Genomic DNA, 25,993 nt, shown 5'->3' with positions numbered 1-25,993 from the left:
ACCCAAGTCTATAATGGCACGTTTACTTACTTGGAATTGAAAATAATCATGAATCGGAGACAAGTGGAATGGGAGAAGAAAGGAATCGGTATTGATTCCGGAGGAATGATTCCTTAACCCATCTCCCCCCTTCGTAATCGAATTCCTGAGTATTCAGGAATCGATTCCTGATAAGGAGGTGGGACCTACATCCATTCTGATTCCTTCATGTGTTAGTAAACGCAAGAATTCTTTTACCCGGAATCATTCCGATTCCTTTATGTGTTAGTAAACGCAGGAATGTTTTTACCCCGTAATCATTCACTTTCCTTCCAAGTAAGTAAACGTGCCCTAAATGTTGTCTTGTTTACTTGGGTGTCCTTAGGGAAAAGATCGGCCGTTGTGGGGGTAGCCAACCACTTTGGCCCGCCTTCATGAAAATTAAACGTAGTCATAAGTGTGCGAGTAATGACGACAATGAATACGATGATAACTACCATTGTAAATGTTGCAATGAAGGAGGCTAATAAACGCGGCATGATGGCGATCATAAATCAGGTAATTAACGCAGCATGATGGCGATAATAAGTACAGGTAATAAAGGCGATATTAAACGAGACTTGTGGTGCAAGCACTCCCTCACCTATAAATAGGGGGCACGATGACCAAGTAAGATATCTGATACCGACTCTTTCTATTGCACACAACTCAAGCAGTTTCTAACTTGAGCGTCGGAGAGTTTTCTGCAGGTATCTCCCCTCTCCTTTGAGTCGACGGTCAACTCCAAGTCAACGACGAAGGAAGCTTCTCAATTACTCCGGGTCAGCTCCTGCTCCAGTCCGCATTCATTGGTGAGTCAAAATCCTATATATAATTTTTCGTCACCAACAAGTGGCGCAGTCTGTGGGAAACACTTTTCCCTAAAAAGTGATGGCAGAAGATGCACCTGACGAGATCCCAATTTTGTCACTGAGGACTGGAAGTGATGAAATTTTCCCCTACCAGCCCCCAAATGGATCATCACAAATCCAATCGGCGACCGGAACTTGCCTCCGGTTGACGAGACGCAAAGGCTGAGATAAGAGCTCGAGCAACTCCATAAGAAAAAAAAGGACCGCGAGGCCCGCCGAAGGTAAAAACTCGAAAAAATTCTACAACTTGATAGCGACTCGTCAGACGACGACGCTGGAGGTGACCGTCCCTAAACCAACAATGTAATAGAAAATGCGGGCGCCAGCAGTGTCGGCGTCACAAGGGGAGTCTCTGGAATGCCCCTCATTGAGGGGATGGGAGGCACATCGAATGGGGGGCAAAATGGCGGAGCCAGACTAGGTCAATCCAAGAGAACACGCAACGAATCGTGGCGCGAAAAGATGGAGAAAATGATTGATGCATGCAAGCGTGTCGGCCCTCGAGAACTCGCTGCCAAAATTGCAAGGGATGTCGGTAAGTCTCCATTCACTGATGACATCCTCAATGCGGTGAAACCTCGCAGGTTCACCACCCCCGTTTTCCAAAAGTATGATGGGACTACCGACCTAGTACGTAGACCACATCAAGGGGTACAAGCAGCAGATGTCCATCGAGACAACCAATGAGAAATTGATGTGCAAACTCTTCCCTTTAAGCCTCACGGGGACCACGTCGACATGGTTCCTACACCTCAAACCCTAATCAATCCCAGATTTCAAAACCTTGAGCTGAACCTTCATCTCTCATTATTCTTGCAATCGCAAGCAAAAAAAGGACATGACAACCCTATTCAACACCAAGCATAAAGTAGGAGAGAAAATCGGGTATTTCTTCAAGAGATTCAAGCTAGAGATGATGCACATCAATTGTGACCCTCAATGCGCGGCAATCACCTTCTGAGAAGGTCTCTTCCCAGGTATACCCCTATATGAAAATATATTACGTGACCCGCCAAGAGACATGGATGATATTATTATAAGGGTCGAAAGTGAAATCCCGGTTGAGGGGGCAAAACTCAAGTAACGTAGACTGATGTTCTTTATTTTAGTAATCATTTGTTTAATTTTCACTTCCTTTTGTATTCGAAATGTATTTATGGCCAATGACCAGAATAAATAAAATATTATTTGCTTAACTCGTGTGATTTCATGGTAAACCTTGCCAGCCGAACAAGCGGGGATAACTATAACCTAATCTCATTTCAAAATACATACATGAGGCTGGTGGCCGAAATGTAAGCACAAGGCCCGTAGCCAATATAATACATAAGGCCAGTGGCTGGAATGTAAGCGCAAGGCCATGGCCGAAATAATACACGAGACCGGTGGCCGAAATGTAGATGCGAGGTCGGTGGCTAAAATAATGCACGAAGTTGGTGGCCAAAATGTCTATGCGAGGCTGGTGGCCAAGAGAAACCAAGAGGAATGTATGAGGCTGGTGGCCGAAATGAATATATAAGGTTGGTGGCCACATATAAATATTTGAGGCCGGTGGCCAAAATGAAGAAAATGTTGTTTATCAGACTCGAAGAAAAATTGGGGAAACTCTATGTCCCGTGCAGAAACTAACATATACGGTTTGATTTCGAACTCCTAGTACTCTGAATATATTTATGTTTTTAATTGCTATTGAAATTCTCACAAGAGAGGACTCTTAGTAAAGGCGGCAGTGACATATAGGCAGCAAATTATTTTCATTTTTGTGCATACGAGCACACAACAAAGAAAAACAAGGGGCAATATGGGGAGTAAAAGGACTAACGGCAAGGAAAGCCTGCGGCGAAGAAAAATATCATCAACGAGGAAAGCCCGCGATGAAGAAAAATATCCTCGACGAGGGAAGCCCGGGACAAAGAATAATATCCTTGACCAGGAAAGCCCGCGCCGAAGGAAAATATCCTTGACGAGGAAAGCCCTCGATGAAGAAAAAATCCTCTATGGGGAAAGCTCGCGACAAAAAGGAAACACATCGTTGAAGAAAAGAAGCTCTTGATGACGAAAAGGCTCTCGGTAAGGAAAAAAGCTCTCAGCGAGGAAGAACACTCTCGATGAGAAAAAATCTCTTTGCAAGGAAAAAGGCTCTCAGCAAGGAAAAAAGCGCTGAGGAGGTGAACTCTAGAGGATACGTAAATTCGAAAAGGCAAATGCTCGAGGAGGCCACCGCGCCGAACATTGAAGGTATGTGGCGATGTTGATACTCGATATGTTTAATAATTAAATGTATATATTGGTGAAGTATTAAGCGTCACCTCGTCAATGTGTCAAATCTTGTCGAGGTTCGAGGTGACAACCGCATCAAGGCTAATATAAGAAGGAGATCGTACGACATCAAAAGAGAAGGAACCTCTGAGTTGGGCTCGGGTCAGGGCCAGATTTTAGAAATTTTCTCTTAGGACGAGTGTTCAAAGAGAAAATTTGGAGGGATTATGGGAGTAGTCAACCATTTTGACCTGCCTTCATGACAATTAAATGTCGTCATAAGTGTGCGAGTAATGACGATAATGAATACGATGATAACTACCATTGTAAATGTTGCAATGAAGGAGGCTAATAAATGCGGCATGATGGTGATCATGATAACGCGGCATGATGGCGATCATAAATCAGGTAATTAACGCGGCATGATGGTGATAATAATTACAAGTGATGAAGGCGATATTGAACACGACTTGTGGTGCAAGCACTCCCTCACCTATAAATAGGGGGCATGATGACCAAGTAAGATATCTGATACCGACTCTTTCTATTGCACACAATTCAAGCAGTTTCTAACTTGAGCGTCAGAGATTTTTCTGCAGGTACCTCCCCCCTTCCTTTGCGTCGACGGTCAACTCCAAGTCAACAATGAAGGAAGCTTCTCGATTTCTCCCGGTCAGCTCCCGCTCTAGTTCGCATTCATTGGTGAGTCAAAATCCTCTACGGAATTTTTCGTCACCAACAGCCGTGCAGCTTCCCATTGACCCCATTTGATGAAAGTTGGACCTGCTTCTGTTGCCTCTGAAAATCACCTCGGCCTAGATAGCCGAGAGATCAAGGAACAAACGTCCTTCTTGGTGAGTAGATTGCGGGGCGTGCCAGCACACGGCCAGAAGGCCAAGTGTGCAGTTGTAGATGTAGTAGATGAAGTGCGCGTGCTCTGACTTATCAAGCAATTATTGACCGAGGAAGGAACTGATTCTCGGCCGATAGTTCGCTGCCTTTGGATCAAGGACTTGATGGCTGAAGGTCGAGTGAATTGGGTGTGGTTGTGAGAGTATGAGTGAATACGAATTGTCTGGTCACAGGGCTTAAATCAATTGGATCCAAATAATAACAAGTAACAGTAAAAGTGAACTCGTAACGAATGAAATCTTCAAGATTAATAGCTACTATGCGACTACAAACAGTAAATAACATGATCAAACAAGTAAAGCATAAAGACAATAAGGAGCAAATAAAAGATAATAACAACGAAACTGAAATCTGGAATGGCTGAAAATTATTAACTATTGTTTGAAAGAAAACAAAGAGAACAATTCAAAATCGATACTAGGCTACAAGGAAAGTAAAGTAACTGAAATTGTAACTAGCAGAGCAAACTAACTAAGGAACAAGCGGAAATTCTACCGAAGCAAAAGGTAAGACGAAAACAAGAAAAGCTTGATGGCTTGAGTTTCTGGAGTTGTGTGTGTGTTGTCTTCTATCGATGCTTCTATTTATATTGGCTGCTCTGTGACTTGAACTGATCTCTTGGCTCTTTGAAGTTGAGTGGAATTCGGCCTCCTCTTGGCTCCGTGACTCTATCTTGCTTTGGCTCCAATACTTATCATCGGCTGACTTGATGCTGGACTCCGTCCTGATCGGCTTTGATGATTGTCATCAACGGCTATAACTAATCTTGAAGTAGACTATCTTGGATTGAACTCTCCTTATCGGCTAACAAACTTCAATTCGACTGAAATACTAGATTCCACCTCATCTTTATCGTTTATCAGCTTACTTTATCGATTAGCTATATCCTCCCAAGTTGAGTTCGAGTTGGAAACTGACTAGAATGACTTGAACAATCGGCCGATGGGCTTTTAGATAATAAATCTCTTTTTCGAATTGATCGATGATTACAAGCCTGCCTATAACTAAAGGCCTAGCTTTGTCTGACTCGACTTGGACCAAACGAAGTGTCCAATTATTCATCGGCCAACATTTCTGGCTATCGGCCCCCAATTACTTGTTGAGCGGCTCATTGTAATTAGAAGTCATTCAATAACCATGCACATTAGCTATGTCCGAGTGAACATGCAAATGTGGGTACAAACAGCTTCTCCAATGTACGATGAACAACATGAAAACACAATCTTCTAAATTGTATCAATAGGAATCGGCAAAAGGAGCCATTGTTATGCTTGGTGTAAACAAAATCCCTGGATAGAGTGCTCTCAAAAACAAGATTACATCTTCTAAAACTGAATCTACCAATGAAGTCCCAACAACATGTTCATCTTGTGCACGGGAGTAGTGCAAAGTATTCATTGGTAGGTGGTAGTTGCCATTGTTTGCCCTTGTGATTGCAAAAACGCCGGGAAAGGTCAAGCTGTGGCGGCTTAGGGCCAAGCTGAATGCTTGAGCAATCTTCTGTACGGGGGAAAATCCTCTGCGCGCCATTGAAAGAAAATGATTTAGAGAGCCTTTTTCCGAAAAAAAAAATGTGAGCATTATTGTCCACTCTATTACTCCTTGATATGGTAGAAAAACTCCTAGAATAGTTATTACTCTTGGTTCTAGTAACTAGGAAAGGTGTACTCCCGCAGGAAAACATATACCTACTATAAGAATTGTCCCATATATACTTGGTTCCTGATAGTTTTGTTACAAGGAAGAATTAAAGTTGTAACAATGGAATTCTCAACTCTCCTAAAACTTCTAGAGGTCAAAAATCTGCATGCATTTCAAATATCAAGCCAATTCCAGATCATGATCGGTGTTTTGTTTTGTAGCGTTCATCGAGATTTGGCAGGTTTATTGGAACGAATTCACTTATATTGATATGTGAATTAGAATTTTCAAACTCATCAACGCCTCCTATAACCAGAGTTTTGAAATACAATATACTATTTCATGAGAATGAATCACCAAAACCTATCCAATAGAAAAGAAAAAAAAGTAACGAACCTGAGCATGACGATCGAAGGTGCGCAGCAGCTGTATATAGTTGATTTAGGTTTTATGAACAAGGTGGAAACACACAAAAAGAATTTTAAAAAATTAAAAAATTACCGTTGCAGTCCAACCCCCAAAAATAATTAAAATCTTGGAATACCTGCTCAATAGTGAAGCTTTTGTAGCAAAGAAAGCCTTTTTTATTTTTAATTAGAGACAAAAAAAATAATTAAAAAACTGTTGGAGATGCTTTTATTAATTGATATTGTTTTTATGTTTCGTTTAAAAGCTCAAAGAGTCCACCGACGTTTAGAAAGTAGAATTCGTTCAACAAAGTGATAACTTAGGTTTGTCGGATTTACAAACAATTGTCGATTTGGAAATACTAAAGTATGGTATCGGTGCCCATGTAAGCGAGGCTAAGCACACAGCTGTTTCTGTTTGTTGCTTTTCCAATCCTGTGGGAACTAGCCCAGAACTCTCCACACAAAAAAAAAAAAAATTGTACGAGAAAATGATTTTTTCGCCAAGTTTTTTCGACAATATATCTTATTCTTATTTTCTCACAAAATCTTTTTCACCGTTAAATCATGATTTTTAAGCAATTCTAGAATTGAAAGAACTCAAAAATCTAGACCTGATTTTTTTACACGATTTTACAAAATTGGAAAACAGGAAAAAATTGTAAAAAAAAACAAAAATTGGATCGATATATTTGCAGTCCGTCACTTGAAGCATCTCCTAAAAATCATGCAATATGTTTTCCAAAACGTGTTGCAAGTAATGAAACTCAAACATATGGGGGAAAAATCTTCTCAAAAAAAAAAAGAAAAAACATATACGGAAAAAAGAAAAAACTTACCAATATTCATTATAGTGACTAATTAATCACTGTAAATCCAATTCTTCCATTTAGTTAAATTCCAATTAAGCCCACACAACTCCACTTGTGCTACCCCGTCAACCCTGTTCAACCGCCTACGACGTCGCCGCGCCATTTCCACAATGCTAGCTACGGGGATGAATAATGTTACATGTTCGTATTATTGGATCGAATTGCTGATGCAATTCTGGGTTAAGGATCCCTTTCAGTCTTCAAATTTCTAGCTGTAATCCAATTAAGCCTAATGTTAGTGGTATAGAAGTCAAGTATATCGTCCAAACTATAATTAATGTTGAGACTTCTGTACATTAAAACAGAAGTATTCGATCCTTGTTTTGGTACTTTGATAAGAAGGATGTATACATGCATGAAGTAAATTAAAGTCGATTTCTTGCACAAAACCAATCGCTTTAGTTGACGTTATCGGTGAAATTTTGAAACAGACTTGATTTCCCTTTCAAAAATATCCCAAGCTCAATAATTTCTTTGACTGAAATAGTATTGTCTATGGAGTATTAATTCGATTTTGACAAGACGAATTGATGTTCCATTTACCAAATCTTATAAATCGAAGGAAGAACATGCTGAAGAAGAAAACTTGGTATCGATTTCACCTATTCATGCATCTCAGCATTCAAGAAGATGATGAGATGCATCTTGAATGCTGAGATGCATCCATTATAAATTTCCAAACAGCATTGTCAAATTGAACACTTTAAGTATGACAAAGTGAAGATGTTGATTTGAATGTGTGAAGCAAGGGAAGGATTGTCCTGGGCTAAGATAATGGGTGGAGCAACATTGATATTGAATGTCATAATGGTTCTTTGGTGGCTGCTGTCCATAGGGATGGTGTTGAAACTTCACTGATTGGACATGCAAATTGTGGAGGATATCAAAGCTTATGCGTACTTGTTGACACACAGGTACGTCATGTGTTTCGAGAAGTAAATGGTATGGCTCATAGACTAGCATATCTTGCTAGAAGAAATGGTGTAGAACATGTATGGTTAGACGAAATTCCTGATATTATTCAAGACGTTTTGTGTGAGGACAAGATTGGTGTCATGTACCCCGGTTCTGTAACTCATTTCTTAATAAGTCTCAATAATAATTGAGAAGAGGGTAACCTCCCTCCAAAAAAAAAAAAAAGTGACGATGTTCCTTTGATTTCTACAGTAGTGATCCTTCTATTTAACTTGGCAGCAACATATTTTTTTCTCTCTATTAAAGCTAAACCCTTTAATTTTCTTAGACGCACATCTAGAAACATCAATGTATTGGTTTCCATTCACACCTTATATAGAAATGCATCTACTACATATTTGTTGAGAATATATACATCCCACATGAGAAAAATGGGACATTGTCTATGGGTTTATAAGGATTTGGGTCACTCCATCCATTGTCAATTGGTTTTGGATGTGAACCCCAGATTACTTTATGGGTTTATAAGGGTTTGGGCCACTCCATTTAGTTTTGAATCTGAACCTCAGATTACTTTATTAATATCTTCCCCCACGCGCAACATAAGCATTATCTGTCTCTCGTTGCACATATATGAGCAAGCCTTCAAAACACCATTCTTTGTCAAAAGAAGCCGTCACACCTCGACGAAAATATATTAATACGTCACGAGCCCATTTGGCTGATTCCTCATCATTTCCATCTTTCTGTGCAATTTTTTCTCAATGATAGAGTAGTGCATTGTCATCTCAACTACAGCAAGAAACAAAAAGGAAAGGATGCAAGAAAGTTGAGAACCAAGGAAAAGAAAACTCAGCCGCTCAAAGACACAAACCCGCTTTAGGGGTTTACTTATTCAAAACGTTTGAAGAGCTTTTTCTTTGGGCGGTCGAGAGAGAAAATGATGGAGGATCTAGATTGAAATACTGAAAATAAAATTGTATATTAAAAGGGGTATCTGTCTTTGTGTTCTGGTCGGTTGCGAGTCAAAGACCAGCCGTACCCTTTATACCACGAAATTGTCTGCATTTTTACACTCGTCAATGAGCTCGATCCAAATGCTTTACATGATATAACTTTTGCTTGCTCAGAGGCAGGCACGTATATATGCCATGGGAAAAGAAAACATTGGGATATATACACACACGAAGCGTTATTATCATCGTGTAAAGTGTAAACTTGTTAATGATAGAGCAAAGAGCAGATTAAGCTTGGAAATTCCATAAAGCTATTTTTCCTCTGTTTATATGACGGTTGAATACATTGAAATTACGAGATTTCTTTAAGACGGAATACATTGAAAGTTATCTTCATTTTGGACCCGTTTGTTCGTCATTCCCTTTTACCTCCATACACTCTAATAATCTGTTCTTTTGCAGTCCTAGCTGATGGTTATAACTTATAACCTACACCAGTAATTACACTCGATAGTTTCACCATTATACTTTGATGGTTCAATATATAGCTAATTTACAGCTACACGTAGAAAGGCAAAATTAACTAAATCGAAGATGTATTAGTACTCAAATACAAGTTAATCCAGACGGCCGAAAATGAAATACCAATACATTAAGGGCATGTTTACTTACTTGGAATGAGAGGGAATGATTACGGGGTAAATTTATTCCTGCGTTTACTAACACATAAAGGAATTGGAATGATTCCAGGTAAAAGTATTAATTCCTGCATTTACTAACACATGAAGGAATCAGAATGAGTGTAGGTCCCACCTCCTTATAAGGAATCGATTCCTGAATACTCAGGAATTTGATTACGAAGGGAGGAGATGGGTTTTTGATTACTCCTCCAGAATCAATACCGATTCTTTTCTTCTCCCATTCTAGTTGTCTCCGATTCATGATTATTTCCATTCCAATTAAGTAAACGTGTCATAAAACAGCCTTAAAAGTAGGAATGGCAACAAAGATGGGACCCGAAAGAAAAAAAAATCTCCCAGATGAAATGATTCACACTCATTCCACCAAAGTTGAACATAAGCATTCACTTTAGGGATCCTTGATTTATCGTGAACAATTGATAAAAGACGTATATACGTAGGTTTTCTAGACAAGTGTCATGGATTTAGGCCGCATACATATTAATCAATATCTTTGACGTATAAATGACGTATGGCTTACATGCATGCAGGGGCTTGACCTTGATGTTAATCATCAATGAAATGGGTTGTGATAGAGCTTCTAATAATAGGCAATTAAGTAGAAGAAGCAGAAGTACATCTCTCTGGCGATTTATTGACATTAGCTTGGGACGTATTAATGGCAGTTCTAGCAAGCTAGCTTGGTTTCCTAGTTAAGTTGAATCATTTGAATGCACATAATTCTTGCATGCATATGATTGAGGAGGAGCCAGAGTATAAGACGTACGTTTCGTATATGAATGGTTAACCACAATAATGAAAACAAGTTTCTGAGCATATACGAAATTTTTTGGTTCTGTCTTGTTGAACAAGAATCAAAACTTATCAAGCTTAGGTTAACCAAACGCGCTTATCGAAGTGATCGAGATGGGGATTTTGTTGAAATGAAAACTTAACTATCAAGGGGTCTCGTATATAAATGGTAAACCTTCTGCTCTGTTTACCATTTCATCTTGAAGAGGAACTTGTAGGAGAATCCCGCTGTTTAAAGATGGCACTCAAGTACTCGATCTGTGTGTGTACAAAATGAGAAAGGACTAGAACAAAAAGAGACATGCGAAACATTTTAATGTCCATATGAGCACGAGTTTAATGTGCAGGGAAATCGGCAAAAGGTTGAATTAGAGACGTGTGGAGAACACATTCCAGTAGTACTGTTCCACCAATTACATAAACATTGCAGAATAAGGATAAGACTGGCTGATGATCAGCAATGTGAAGCGGAGATCTGGTGGGGAAATTTACATATAGAACCCGCCTAATAGGTACAGCACTTCATTTGTTTTCTTGTTGATTGATGACCTCATTCATTTTAGGTCCAAGCCAAGCTTCGAAGTTTGGATTAAATTCAAACTGAATGACCATGGGGGTGGCCATGAGCTGTCCATCTATAGCTCATCTAATCAGGTATTGGCGTATTGCATGGGAATAATGTAAATTATATTTATTGTCAATTTAGACTTTAAAGTTCCATATATCCAATTAAAGTAAAAAAAAAAATTTCTATTTTCGACCTAGCCTATTGATATGAAGTCAATGCTATGAATTTATGGCTACATTTTTCAAGGCATCAAATTGTAAGAGCACGACTTTAGTTCTCTGATATATATATATATATAGACTTTAGTTCTCTGATATATATATATATATATCCAATTAAAGCAAAAAAAAAAATTCTATTTTCGACCTAGCCTATTGTTATGAAGTCAATGCTATGAATTTATGGCCACATTTTTCAAGGCATCAAATTGTAAGAGCACGACTTTAGTTTTAATATATATATATATATATATATATCTTATTCAAAGAGGAGCTCTGCTTTGAAATTAACGTGTGAAGTTCGAGTTTTTGGTCACTTTTCGGTCGCATATTCACATCTTGACCGTTTAGTTTTTAGGTACTAGTGTATAGATCATCTCTGCAAATTTTCCGCCAAATTGATGATCGTTAAGGTATCTAACTCGCTTAAACCAATGGACGGACTGAATCTGTCAACCTGAACCGTACTAGCTTTAAGGCAATTATCAATGCCTTAACGATCATCATTTTGGCTGAAAATTTGCAGAGACGATCTATACACTGGTACCTAAAAACTGAACGGTCGAGATGTGGATGTGCGACCGAAAAGTGACCCAAAACTCAAACTTCACATGTTAATTTTCAAAGCGGAACTCCGCTCTGGATAGGATCTCCGTGTGTGTGTGTATATATATATTAAAGAAAAGGCTAAGACAAAAACAAAGAACTACATACAAGAGTCTATGGGGCAACCTAATCGTACTTGGTCAAACATAGAAGTATTTAAGACATAATTAGATGGAAACCGATTCTCCCAAGTTTGCTCGTTTCGGTAAAGAGTGACCAATTTTAACCAGAGCATCTACTGTGAAATTTGCTTCTATGTAAAGAGTGTGACTCAAATTAGTTCTCAATTATTAACAAAACAAAATGTCATACATTAAATAAGACATTAAGACTATGTATAATCATAAACTCGAGAGGAATGAATGTCGAAATAAGAAAAAAAGTATAATCACCGTATATATTAAGTGAATTTGCATCAAATATGTCATGTCGCGTGTATGTATTAGATCTATATCTAAAATAACAATGAGTACGTCCAAATTTTGAAACCTAACTATTAAATCTACTTTCACTACAAAGGAATTTTGCATCCTTAAGACTGTTTAAGTCAAATAGCTAGAAAAAAACAGTATCTGCCTACTTAAGCTCATTGTCATCACCCTATCGCAATAACACCCCGGATTCCTGTACAAATAAACAGCTAGCGATCGAAGAATCAAAACTCGTAGTCAAAAGCCTAGGCACCATTTCATTTCTAAGTTGTAAAGCTCCGACTGGATAAGAACCCTAACCTAACCAGGTCAACCGGTCACCTCCAACACCGTACGGTCCCACCCTCTGCATTATTGACTACACGTGTCCCAGATGCTGACGCAATAAATACCCAAGACCCCCCTTGATTAGCAAAATCGTAAAAGGGACAAAACCCCAGCTCCGGCACAGGAAGCACGCCATGATTTTCAATAAAAGCAGACTAGCATAGGGGAGCTAGGGTTAGCGTGGTCCCCACAAAATAATAATGTTACACCGCTCATGCATCGACACGTACTTTTCTATTTTTATTTTATTTTTTAAGTACTTAACTTTTTAGTCAAACTCCGCCATAAAATGATCCCCATGCAAATCATTACTTTTTTAGTACGTGAAAACGACCGCTGTGCCATACAGGTGGCCTGGACAGGTGTCCCTCCGGTGACCCCCTCCGGCACTATCGCCGGAGCCTCGGACTCGATGTCGGGATCTATGAAACAAAGTGTTCCGTACTCAAGCTCGATCTCTCCAATTTTGAGCCTTCTTTTGCTTCTAGAGTTTCACTTGGATTTGCTCTTTCCTCTTATAGATTTATAAATTATATGTTTCCACCATCTGAACAGAGCACGAGAGAAAAAAAAAACCGCTTTACTGCGACAGATTTATTAAAATGTTATACTTCTTGTGACTGCCAACTATTATAGTAATAATTTTATGTATTTTAATCCATATTATTGTGGTGCCATATTATTGTATAAGGTTCTAAGAGCATAATCATTGACATGAACTCAATGGAGTAGTACGTTCTTTTCATAGACAAATAATATATAGTTTTATTTATTTAAAATTGTAGGATATACTAATTAAGTGAAAGGGAGAATAGATTGAAGGGTACAGTGACACTCAATTATGGAAACCTTCCTTAATTAAAAAACAAGGGGCAAGAACTTGCTTCCGAATACAGTAAGATTAAGAAAATTGCACAAGCTAATAATTATTTGCTAAATTTTACACGTATGAACTGCGAAAATGCTTCATCAATTGGGATCAGTTTGATCCTGACATTGATTAATTACACATGAATGAAATCATCCAAAATGTTTGGGATGTCAAACTTCAACATGTTGCTACAGTAGCTCTCACGTTCATCCTCTGTGCCGCTGTTGAAGTATGTAGTCGAGTTTGAGTTCAAAGGCGTTGGGCTTGAGCAAGGCGTTGAAAACACCGAAGTGAAGTTGAAATTCTGGTTGTTGCTGTTGTAGGAGTACAAATTCGAAGTTTCGGGTGAAACATCGCTAACGATCTGGTGATCCGACGACCCATCATAATATGTCAAGCTTGGTAATTGAACATATTGGTTTTCAGTAAAATTTGAAGGGGCCTCGCCATTACTTTGCCACTCACTTATTTGGCAATTTTGGGAACTGAAATCAGTAATGGTTGGTGGTTGTACTTCATGAGGAAATGGAATATCACCGGTGTTCAATGTGGCGCAAACTGGAACGTTTTCTTGAAAGGGTTCTTGGAGCTGGCTAGATTGGACTAGCTGTACTGGGATTTGATCATTTTGGGGACTGCAAAGCTGCTGCTGCTGGTCATTTTGAATGAAGAAGTTTGAATTTCTTTCTCTCTGAGATGATAGGAGAGAAGTGGCTAGCCTTAGTAGCTCAGGGTTGAGTCCCATTTGTTGCATCCCAAGCAACCTTGAAAAGTTTACTTGAGGGTGATGATGAGAAGAGTTGTATAGAATGGAAGAGAAGTCAAGCAGATCAAGCCGAGGACTGTGAGTAACCGGATCGATTCCCATTCGGAGAAGCCTCTTCCTAATGTGGGTGTTCCAGTAGTTCTTGATTTCATTGTCGGTTCTTCCAGGCAAACGAGCAGCAATAGCAGACCACCTATACATAAATTATATGATTAGATTCAAAATGTTAAACATGCAAATTGTAACATGGGAAATTAATCAAAGAGAGTAGCTATCTAGGCTTACTTGTTGCCCAAAATGCTATGCAGTTGAACAATTGTCTCCTCCTCTTCAAAAGAAAATCTTCCTCGTTTGATATCAGGCCGCAGATAGTTGGTCCACCGGAGACGGCAGCTCTTTCCACATCTTTGCAGTCCTATATAACAAAATCGATTTGATTAGAAAATTCAACCATGCACACCCATTAATAATCAACTAAGGAAAGAAAATTAAGTATGAAATACACACCTGCATTCTTTGGAAGCGTCCTCCAGTTGCCATAACCGTGTTTCTGGATATAATCAACGAGCTTCTGATCTTCCTCCGGCGTCCATGGACCTTTTTTCAGGCCGTTTTTGTCACAACACGGTGCTCTTCCCATTGTGAATAACACTGTTACGTTACTGTTCTTCTGAGAAAGACTGATTAGTGTTCAGAGCTAGAAGAGAGAAATGGGAAGGATGTAGGGTCCGTAAGGAAGACGGAGGTGTATATATAGCAATAGGTGAAAGTAGAAAAGGAGAAGTCAAAAGGATTCGGTGCCGTCCTCCGTATATCAAATTGGCTACGTGTCCTTTTGCTTTGAGAAAATTTTGTTATCGTCGTCATCAAGTATCCAAGTCCTATTAGTCCCTCTCTTTCTCTCTGTGATTATTGTAATTATTTGGAACTACCCAAAATCCAATAACCAGGGCCATACTGCATACATATACTACCTATTATTTCTTGGTTGTTAATTCTTAGGTTATCGTTTTCCGGCGGGGTTGTGTCACCCTCGCCTTTCCCGGATTCATAATATTAGCTGTCATCAACGTTGTGATTGTGCCACGTGCTTCCTCTGAGAGCTGACCTGTCCTTACTGCAACTTCACTTTCACGGCGTTCCTCTGTATCACTGCATGGCTTCTGCTAGATCATAATCAACTCAATCAAGCCATAGCTAGCTAATTAGGGTTAACCAAGTATTGGGTTTCCGATGATTCAAATGATTTCGTGCAATAGAGGACAGATTCAAAATATTGAACTTACTGGCTGAAATTTGGACAATCTTCAGCTTCTTTTTAAATTGACCAGTACAGAGAGGACATTATTACGTGGAGATAGCAATAATGGAGTTCGGTGTTTGCCGAAATGTAGAAGCATTTATGATAAGATAGAAAAGGGTCATGGCCTAATATATTTGGCGAAGAAAAAATGAAATGAGGACGGTTTAGCTTCACTTTCGAGCGAAGATGTTTACTCATTTCTATTGTGATTAACGAATATTCACTTTATATTATTTAAATTTGAAATTATTTGTTTTCTAAACTATATTTTAGAGACACAAAAAGTTAATCCACAAATATTATGCACAAGCGCTTATAGTAGTGTAAAGTGATAAATAATTACAAATCATATGAGTCAATAACATTAATCCGGACCACCACGTGTACCATGAACCGGAACCATGTTATAATTTCCTCACAAAAGGATGAATGGTTGAGTCAATTCACTCTTGAACTTAAATGTCTAAAAACTAAAAGAATAATCCTTAAAGAGTAATTTATAAAACTAAGAGTTCCAATTAAAAAAGTGTAATTATGAAAAATAAAAATTATGAAGTTTAAGGTAAATTTTCATCATTCATTAATATCAGATGGAGTAAATGCATTATCCGAATTAAAACAAGCTAGCAAACTCTTTGACCATCGAAGAAAAGCTAGCTGAAGTCACATGTTGCATTGCATTATTAGCACAACAGAGAAAGCCAAATTTTACAGGAATTCACAAAGAAATAAAGGCTCACACTTTTGAATACTGTTGGGCGTTGGAGCATTACATAATCATATTGATTATATAATATAACACTATTTTTCAAGGTAACAATTAAAAGAAAACATATAATAAGGGCATCGTTCAAAGCGCAGACATTGTTTTCAAAGTCTGGTTTTGCCCTACAACGTGCAGAAAACAAAAAACAGTTTTGACTTTATGAATGATTGATTACTGAGGAAAGCATGTACTTCTTCTTCTTAATCTTCTACTCTCACTCTCAGACACAATTAAACACTTATTTGCTGTCAATTGGCAAAACTTCAAGATTCTCAACTTCATTGACTTGAGCAGTTCATCGAAACTGATTGAGCAATTATGTATGGCTAGCTCCTAATTACAAAGACGGTTCCATCCTATAAAGATCGGGACTAAGGGCGAGTTTGGCCCCGAAGTGATTAATTTAAAATCGGCTTTAGCTGTGCTGTGAGAATAATCAGCTGTGAAGCTGGATGTTTGGTAAACCATGTTTTTAAAAGTGTTGTGAGTACAAAAACAGTGTTTAAATATTTGGTAAACTTTAGTATAAAAGTGCTATGAGTTTAAAAAATGACCAAAAAAGACATGATGTTAAAATGGTGTTACTTATATATATATTTTAGAAATAATAACATTTATGATCTTTATAATAAAATTTATTATCTTTATAAGTTATACTCTACTCATTCATTTATCGTGACTTTCTAAAATTCTGGGAAATTTTCGGAGAATTTTTCGGATACCCGGACCATTTATCGTAACTTTCCAAAGTTCTGGGATTTTGAAAATTTATTTAAGGAAATAGAAATCAAGTGGCGCGATTTGAGCCGTCAATTTCCTCCACAATCCAATCTAGTCCGTTGATTTAGCTTTAAAAGGAAAGGAAACATACCAGATTGGCCTAGAAAGCTTGAGAGAGAGAGGGAACTTGGAGTTTCTGACCCGAAAGGAGGCTGCCGACCCGGAAGAGAAGTCCGACTGGAACTTTCACCTTCGGCCACCCCACGACGGCCCAGGGGCACCATCCTCTTCGTCTCCTCATACATGTAATGCCTATGGCCTTTGATCGTCCATGCACTGGACGACAAAGAGGAATCGACAGTGAGAAGGTCCGACTGCTCCGGTGAGTTTCAACGAATTCCGACAACTCCGGCCACCAATTGGCTTGCATGTGGTATGAAACATCATCTTCTCATCATGGTCTACATGCATGTGTGATTAGTTTCTGGATTCGAGTAGAATCTGATGATTTTTCGTTTTTGGGAATTCTCGGCTCCGTCGCGGTTCCTTGACGCCGGCTCTTCTCGGCTTAGTTTTGGCTTTGCTGCATCTGTAGAAGAAAGCTGACCACGATTGGAGTTGGAAGTCACGAATTTGCTGGGTTGTAGGCATCGAATCCTCAGTCCATCTTCAAACCAGTATCGGCAGAGTGTTGGGAAACTGAGTTCGGCTAGACTATAGATGAGGGCAATATAGGTAAAGCTAATAAATGATCTCAACTTCTGAAATCTCTTACTCTAGAAGCATCACTTTTGCAACTTGTGAATTATAACATGGGTTAATTACATATAAGTGCATCTTTGAATGTTCACCAACTAGTTTTTTCCCTCATAAGGCCACTAGATTAAAAAGGGTGTTACATTTTGGATATTAAAAATTAAAATATTTACATAAATGCCACTAGAGTACAAAGTCTCTCTCCCCTCTCCGGCGAGGTCTCCGGTCAACTCCGGTGGGTCTCCGGTTGACCTCCGGCCAACTTCCGGTGGATCTCCAGCCGACCTCCGGCCAACTTCCAACAGGTCTCTGGCAAACTTCGGCGACCACAAAAGCTACTATCACTAACATTAAAAGCTACTGTGGCTAGCAACAAAAGCTACTCTGATAAGATTTCCGGTAACCTTCGGCGAGATAACAAAAGATACTATCACCAATAACAAAAGTTACTCATTACCAAAAAAATCTATGCTTCTCAAAACCAAAAGCTACTATCCCCACCAACAAAAATTACTGTCACAAACACCAAAAGCTACTCTCACCATCAATAAATGCTACTCTAACCAACACCAAAAAACTACTCTCACCAACAGCAAAAACTTCTCTTACCAACACCAAAAGCTACTCAAACTAACAACAAAAATTACTATCACCAACACCAGCGAGCTACTCTCACTAACACTAGAGAGCTACTCCAGTATCAAAAACTACTCTCACCATTAACAAAAGGTACTCTCACCAACGTAAAAAGCTACTATCACCACCGCAAAAAACTATCTTCACCACCAACAAAAGCAATTCTCCCATACGTCAAAAACTACTATCACCACCGCAAAAGGCTACAATCATCACCACCAAAAGTTACTCTCACCAACAACAAAAGATACTCATCAACATCAAAAACTCTTCTCACCAATAACATAAAGCTACTTTCACCAAAATAAAAAACTACTCTCACCAACTCCGAAAGCTACTCTCACCGACATTGAAAACCGCTTCATTTGCTCTCTTTCTGAAATGATACAAGACAAGTGCAAGTGCAAGACAACATTCTTGATTGGATATCAAAATTCAATGATGCCAAATGCAAAAATCGTCGGATTAGACAAGTAATTACTCGCACATTACACATCCAATTCATATGAGGAATAACATTCATCATTAACAAAAACAGAAAAGATATCAAAACAAACCAATTCTAAAAATTTTAAAAAAAAATTCAAGGACATCGCCGGAGTCTTATTAGAGGCAATTGAGATGATGAAACGAAGGTGGTGGTGGGAAGGGATTTGAATCCGATTCGATTTCATCCAAATGTAGTAATATAAAAATGAAGAAAATTGTTCTGATTTCATTGAGGTTGAAGAATCAAGGATGTCAACGAAGCCGTACAAAGAAGCAAAGCTTCTCATTGCGGCGATCCTCCCGATCGGAGAGCTCTCTGACCATAAACGACGGATTCAAACTGAAGCTCAGATATGCAATCTCAGATCCCGGCGATGGGAACGAGGTTGAAGCTGCCAGAAGAGGTTGGACTTGCCTTCGAAGGCGGAGATGATGTCGTCGATGTCGATCTGTAGGAGAAGCAATGGAATCCTTCGACGGCAACCGTGATCTGTGGGAGACCGGAGTTGGCGGAGGGAGACAATAGCGAAGTAGAAAGGATCTGGGAGATCTAGTTGATTCTCTGACATCTGGCGCGAATCTTGAATTTGGGCTCGGACCGGTGGGTGATTTGTGCATGGCGACCATGGCTGGTCCGATCGGTGGGCTCGGACAGATGTCGCGCTTCCTCTGAACTCATTGGTGGTGGTGATGCATTGAAAGGATGACCGTAGCTCGATTAGAGTTGTGGAACAACGACACCACAGCTTTGGATTAAGTGAGGTGGCCGGAGCCTTAATCTGCGATGGGGTGGCTGGGCTTTGGTAGGGTTTGTGTTGTGGTTCAATTGATGGTGATGGTGATGAGAGATGGTGGCCAGAATTGATGCTTTCCGGTGATTGTAGAGGGTAGAGAGAGAGAGAGAGAGAGAGAGAGAGAGAGAGAGAGAGAGAGAGAGAGAGAGAGAGAGAGAGAGAGAGAGAGAGAGAGAGAGAGAGAGAGAGAGAGAGAGAGAGAGAGAGAGAGAGAGAGAGAGAGAGAGAGAGAGAGAGAGAATTTGTTTTTGTTTTGGCGAGAGAGATGGAGTTAGTTTTCTTCCACGATGGGTAAAATCGTCAAGGTGGAAATAATATGAAGATACAAGTGGTCTTATGTGTACAAAAAAAAAAAACTATGTGGCCTTATGACTAATTTAAGTTTCAAAATGACACTTGTGTGTAATTTTCTATTATAACATTGAGAAATGGGAGATTGAATTATAATCAATAACCTCTTGTCTTACCAAAAATCGCATCCAACTTAAATTACTGAATAAGCAGCTTAAGCTGCTTAGACCTCGGGGCCAAAATGGGCCTAAGAATAGTAGTAATTAGTGTAAAGAAAATGACTATTTCTCTCTCGATCCCCTAGCTCTAGCTACCATGGGCTATACCGTACAAGTAATTTGAACTTGGTAAGATCCAAAAACTTGAACCCAGCTAATTAATTCTTTAGCAGAAAAACCGCGAGCTATTTAATTAGCATATTTTTAAGCCAATTAACAAGCCAGTAGACACAACCAAACATATAATTAAGCTGAATGCCATGACTATTGAACTTAATATCTGCTAATTAACGAACTCTAACCTGACAATTAAGTGATCTTCTTAGTACGTACCTCCGATCCCTCACCAGTTTTCTAGCTTAACTATCATTGTTGGGAGTTGGTACCTTCCTGAAGAAGAACATTGTTCAATTTATTTGATTCGTCAGCCTGAGAAACAAGGGATTTCATAAGTTTGCCAATCCTAGCGATTAGCGAAGGTCGGAAACATATCTTAGGGCTAGTTTGGGCGAAATGTACCTTAACTCTTCTAATAGATTTTGTTATAACTCATAGGCAAGATCTAATTTTTTCCATGTGGGATATTCCACGCCCCAGCACGTGTGACGAATTTTCAAATCATATACGTGAACAACTTTTTTGGTGATGTTGAACCCGTGTGGCAGCGAGGCATGCACACGTGGAATAATCTGGCTCTGATATCATGATAAAGTAATCTTGGGTTCACATCCAAAACCAATTGGCAATTGATGGAATGTCCCAAACCCTTATAAACTCATAGGCAAAGTCTAATTTTTCCTATTATATATGAATATATTCTCAACAGATTGCCTTTTCGAACAGCCTTCTGTATTAAAAGTTAAATATTGATATAGAATGTGATTATTATTATTATTATTATTATTTTCATAATCCGCGGAATATATTAATCAACACTAACCACTTCTTCTTATTCTTACTTCCTGAAAGTGTTCGACTAGCTCATAGGGAAGCCGGCCCTAAACCACATAGCTCACCGGTATGGTGCATGATCTCTGACTCCCTGTTTCTCCTCAAATTATAACTAGCTAGAAAAGAAAGCAACGTTAATTTAGCTACGGGTAAATAAACAATTTGCATTGCATTGCATGGATGACGATCTCCATTGTACGAACCTCTATTGCTTCCGCCAAATTCTTAGGGTATTTAATTCAACTTAGTTTAATTAACTTAATCACTTCGAATCGAGCTTGACCTATTACGTGTACCGACACAAAACCCTGTAGTCTCAGAAGAGTGTCAATCCACCATCGAGGATCAAGCACTTAGATGGTCCTGATTCCCTAACTTAAACTCTTAGAGCAAGTGCACCCGTAGTCAAGAAAATGCAAAGTCGAGAAGTCAAGTTACTATTTACTGTCACTGGACATGGGTTTACGCCCGTTGTTTTTCTTGCCCGGTCAACACTGTTCATTATTATATAATTTTAGGGGGGGGTCTCGAAAATCGACTTTTTACACATACATAATTTGGGAAAACTTCCTTCATGAAAGTTATAGAGATCGTCGATACGATCTCGTGCATACATGGAACGCAATATTCGGAGTTCGTATGAATTTATTATGAATTTTTGAAATCTGAAAATTTTCTATAAATAACAAAAAAATTTCTATTTTGTTTCAAAGGACGAAATTTTTTCATTTCCCCCCTCCCCTCCGGTTCTCTCTCTCGCAGCTGCACCAGATTTCTTCCGACCCGACCCGGATTTTTCTCCGTCCTTCGGCCAAGGACCCGCCCCCTTCCCCCCGAGGTCGCCTCAACTCGTCCTGCCGGTCTGTGGCGTCAAACCGCCCAGAAGCTGCCCCCAGGCCGAGATCGAAGCAACCCAGTCCTCCGGCCGCTCTGTGGCGTCAGATGAAGAGCACCCACGTCTTCGCAGCCTTCCTGATGTCACCCACGTTCTCTTGTCCTGCAGCGCTGGCAGCTCCATGACTTGGGCAAGAAAAAAGTCACAGCCTTGCCCTTTTCCTTGGCCTGGGTCATCAGAAGCCATCTTTTGGCTGGTCAAAACACAACCGGTGGAGGAGTGTTTTTGACAATGGCTGGTCAACACATCATCATTCTCTCACATTGCCCGGGCAAAAGAGCACCGGTGCACTTGCTCTTAGAGCATCTCCCATGACAAATGGGTTTAGCCTATCAAAAACAGAATATTCCTTTCAATATGCTTTTTTGGCGTACCAACAAAAAACAGTGCTGCCACCATAGGTTAAATTTCAAATATCATCACATACAACGGCTATAATTTGAAAATGACAAAAATCAAATCAAATAGCTTGAAGTAGTTGATTAATGTTTACATTTGCGTTAATAAAACTAGTCGATTTAATTAAATGGAAATAAGTATATCATAAAAATTAATTATTACAAATTTATTTTAAAAATTCCAAACATATCAAATATTGGGCTTATATTGAACATCTCAACAAGATATTTACAATGATGTAATTTTAATATTTAGTAAGATTATAAATAACTCATGTATATAGGAAAAATGATTTTTCTTAAATGTAAAATACATATTCTTAAAGAAACAAAAAAAAAAAAAAAAAAATCAATGGGGCCCACAATTTGGTTTACCAAAACTGAGCCCAAATTTGGCTTAGGAAATTTGGAAAGGCCAAATTTTTGTCTTGATCCTTAGGAAATAGCCTACGGTGGAAGGAGGTTTTATGCTATATTTGGGATTATAGCCTACCGTGGGAGATGGCCTTAGATCACCAGCTTGCCACTTCAAGAAATCTGACGTATCACAATATCTTTGCTCAATCTTTAAAAGTCTCTCCTAACAAAGAACAAAGCTTCCATGACAACAAAAGTCTAAAGTAGAGTTTATTTTCTCCTCTATTTCAATCGAATTCTTAATTAATAATAATTAAACTTACAAAACTGGTCACCTAAGAGACAATTTTTTAAAAACTGTGAGGGAGGAGTGTATCTGATAGCTGAGAATAAATACACAGTTCTAAGTTGTTACAGTTTCATATTTAAATTTAAATATGTAACTGAAATTCACTTGCCCTTCACTGTACTTTAAGTGAGCAAGACTGTTTAAACTTAATTATGAAAATGATGAATGAGTTTTCTGCGCTGAATTTGCGTTGAGGTTAACTTAAACTTTCTCTAATTGCATGTAGTATCCGTTAAGTCAACTTAAACAAACAATTAGTGCAATCAATTTTAGATAATTATACAAAATGTTTGATTTGCACAGGTGTTGCATTACATGATGCAGTGTGATTCACACTGTGTGAAGCCCCCCCCCCCCCCCCCCCCCCCCCCCCAATTAATTTGATTTCTTTTCACACTAAGGACCACAAGTATGGTTCCTTAGCTAGTAGTTAATTAGAAGTAAACATATATTGTTTTCATGTGGAGATATGTTCATTGGCACTGACATTTAAAATGTCTCATTCACCTTTCTGGACTGAAGGATATAAATGATGTACGGTCAAATCTTATTTTAATCATCCACTAAGATCTTTCCCTTTGACTTTTAAGAAACAGCTTACAAATTTTCACCCAATACCATGCCTTTCTTACCCCCTTCGATTTTAGAGCAACTTCAACAACTTCACTATATTTTAATTTTAGAGAAAAATAAGTTTATTTTGCTCCAACAGATTCCCTATTGTTAATCATCATTTTAGAGAAAGTGAGGAAAGAGAAAACTAAATTTCATAAATTTATCTCTAAAATTTTAAGGAATAATTATAGAGATTTTAGGGACTGTTATAAAATAGGGAATGTGTTGGAGTTGGAGAAGAAAAAGAGGCTACACATTTTACTTTTGCTTCCCTATAATACAAAAATTATAGAGAAGCTGTTGGAGTTGCTCTTAGAAATTCTTGTTATAATCAAATCCTCAAGCTAGGTTCTCACTATTATGTTCATATACATTATACAAGTACATACATATAGAGTGTTTGTGATTTTTTTTTATCTTTTATTTTATTTTTTCAGTATTTTTTTTTTTAATTTAAAAGAGGGTTTATTTATTTTTATTTTTTTCAGTAATTTTTTTTTAATTTAAAAGAGGGTGAAATCCATCTCACAACTCTCAGTTTTAATTACATATATATACTAGACGTACAAACTCACAAAAATACGTACGAGTTAGAAACCACGTAGTTAACCAAAATACAATCAATTATTTGTGATCTCTTAAAAAAATTGTGTGTTAGGTTGGGGTGGGGGTGGTGGGTATTTACTATATTCTCCATGTTTGGTATCAACGAGACATGTACACAACTAATTTAAGTAATCAAGATTGCTTAGTATACTGATTACTACTAATGAATCATCATTTACAATACTATATACCAATGGCCACATCTCATACGTACCAAAAACGGTAATTAGTTGCTTCTACATAGATGTATCTCAAAATAGAGCAATACTATATACCAATGCCCACATCTCATACCAAAAACGGTAATTAGTTGCTTCTACATAGATATATCTCAAAATAGAGCAACATACGTGATCCTGTTGACTACTTGACTGCCCTAAAATACACACAATTCAGTTATTCAGGTAGATAATCTAAAAATTGTTGCACAACAAACCTTGAATAATGACCATGAATTTTCACAACATTTGTTAATGCCAATTTGGTCGCCAAAGCGCACATAAATTAGAGTATACTGAGATACGGGATCCGAAGCCTTCACCATCACTATTATAGAACTAGAACCAGCAATGTCATTATAGAAGAAGCACCATATACAATACTTTGTGGCTTTCGTTTTTTAATTGCATGGTCCAATTTCTTTATTGGGACGTAGACCATACTGAATCAATAAGATTTCGAAACTTATCACTATATATTTTTATATATTTGAAGAAGTTTCTGGACGTAGAGTCGTTGTTTTGTTCGGAACGTAAGCAATCTGGGAGTCTGGGACACGTCTGGTGTTTCCATGGATGTCTCTGGAAATGGTGTGATAGGATGAACACCATTCACGAGATTAAGAACGTGTCAAGAGCACAGTGGTCTGAACACCCATGCTGAAAATGTCCTTATATTTTATTGGGTTGACTTCTATGCTCTCGACCAATGCCGTCTTGACACATAGGATAAACTATGGGGTCTTTAGTTCATCTAAAAGGACAATGACTAGTTCTAAATTGATCGCCCAATTTGCTTACTAAACTCCAATCAACACTTCAAAACTATCCTTTTTATTTGGATTCGGTGGTTTTCCTAGTGAATGCTTCTCTAATTGATAGTACAGACTTCAATAATCAATCATGGAGTGTAATGAAGATTACTTGATAAGCAATTAGATATCAAATACATTTGAAAACTGTTCAGTAATCGATTCACTAAATGAAAGTAAAGTGAGAAGTTTTGATTTCGCCAAAAAGAAAAAAAAAATTCTACTAATACATGTGTGTTTGTCATGCATACAAAAATCTGATGGTCAGTGATGAAAGATGAATGTTATTTATGACTTACACACCGTCAGATTATGTGTGTGTCATACATGTGTATATAGTCGATGTTCACTTCGCCAAAAGCAAACTGGGAACTTTTGAAAGAGAGAAAAAAACAAATGGGAGGTAGATTCAGATTTTTGGCTTCGGCTAAACACAACAGCCCCTTAAAAATAAAAAATAAAAAAAATTGTGGAAGGCATGAGGCCGTTATTGGTGTGGAATTTACTGGGGAAACCAACATTAATCCACAGATGTGACTGGACTAGATAAAATATAGGATACAAAGTCATAATCGTGTTATGAGAAATGCCTGTGTTTCCACAATACCCGACCAATCTTGCTCTAGATGAACTTAAATTTACTTCTAATATGAAGTTTGTTCGATACCATGACATGTAAAGGATTTG

General features: G+C 38.4%; 1 protein-coding gene across 1 annotated transcript; it reads right to left on the bottom strand.

The window, feature by feature from the left end:
- Window positions 1-13,388: 13,388 nt before the first annotated feature.
- LOC133733457 (transcription factor MYB102-like) lies at window positions 13,389-14,864 on the bottom strand. Its single transcript, XM_062161078.1, has 3 exons — window positions 14,640-14,864; window positions 14,418-14,547; window positions 13,389-14,325 (listed from the first exon to the last, which is right to left on the bottom strand). The coding sequence occupies exons 1-3, from the start codon at window positions 14,770-14,772 to the stop codon at window positions 13,500-13,502; spliced, it is 1,089 nt and encodes a 362-aa protein (XP_062017062.1). The 5' UTR covers window positions 14,773-14,864; the 3' UTR covers window positions 13,389-13,499.
- Between the last annotated feature and the right edge of the window lie 11,129 nt (window positions 14,865-25,993).

Source organism: Rosa rugosa, chromosome 2 (genome assembly GCF_958449725.1).
Source record: "Rosa rugosa chromosome 2, drRosRugo1.1, whole genome shotgun sequence".
NCBI lineage: Eukaryota > Viridiplantae > Streptophyta > Magnoliopsida > Rosales > Rosaceae > Rosa > Rosa rugosa.
Note: the sequence above shows the minus strand (reverse complement) of the source record. Positions and strands in the feature narration are given on the sequence as shown.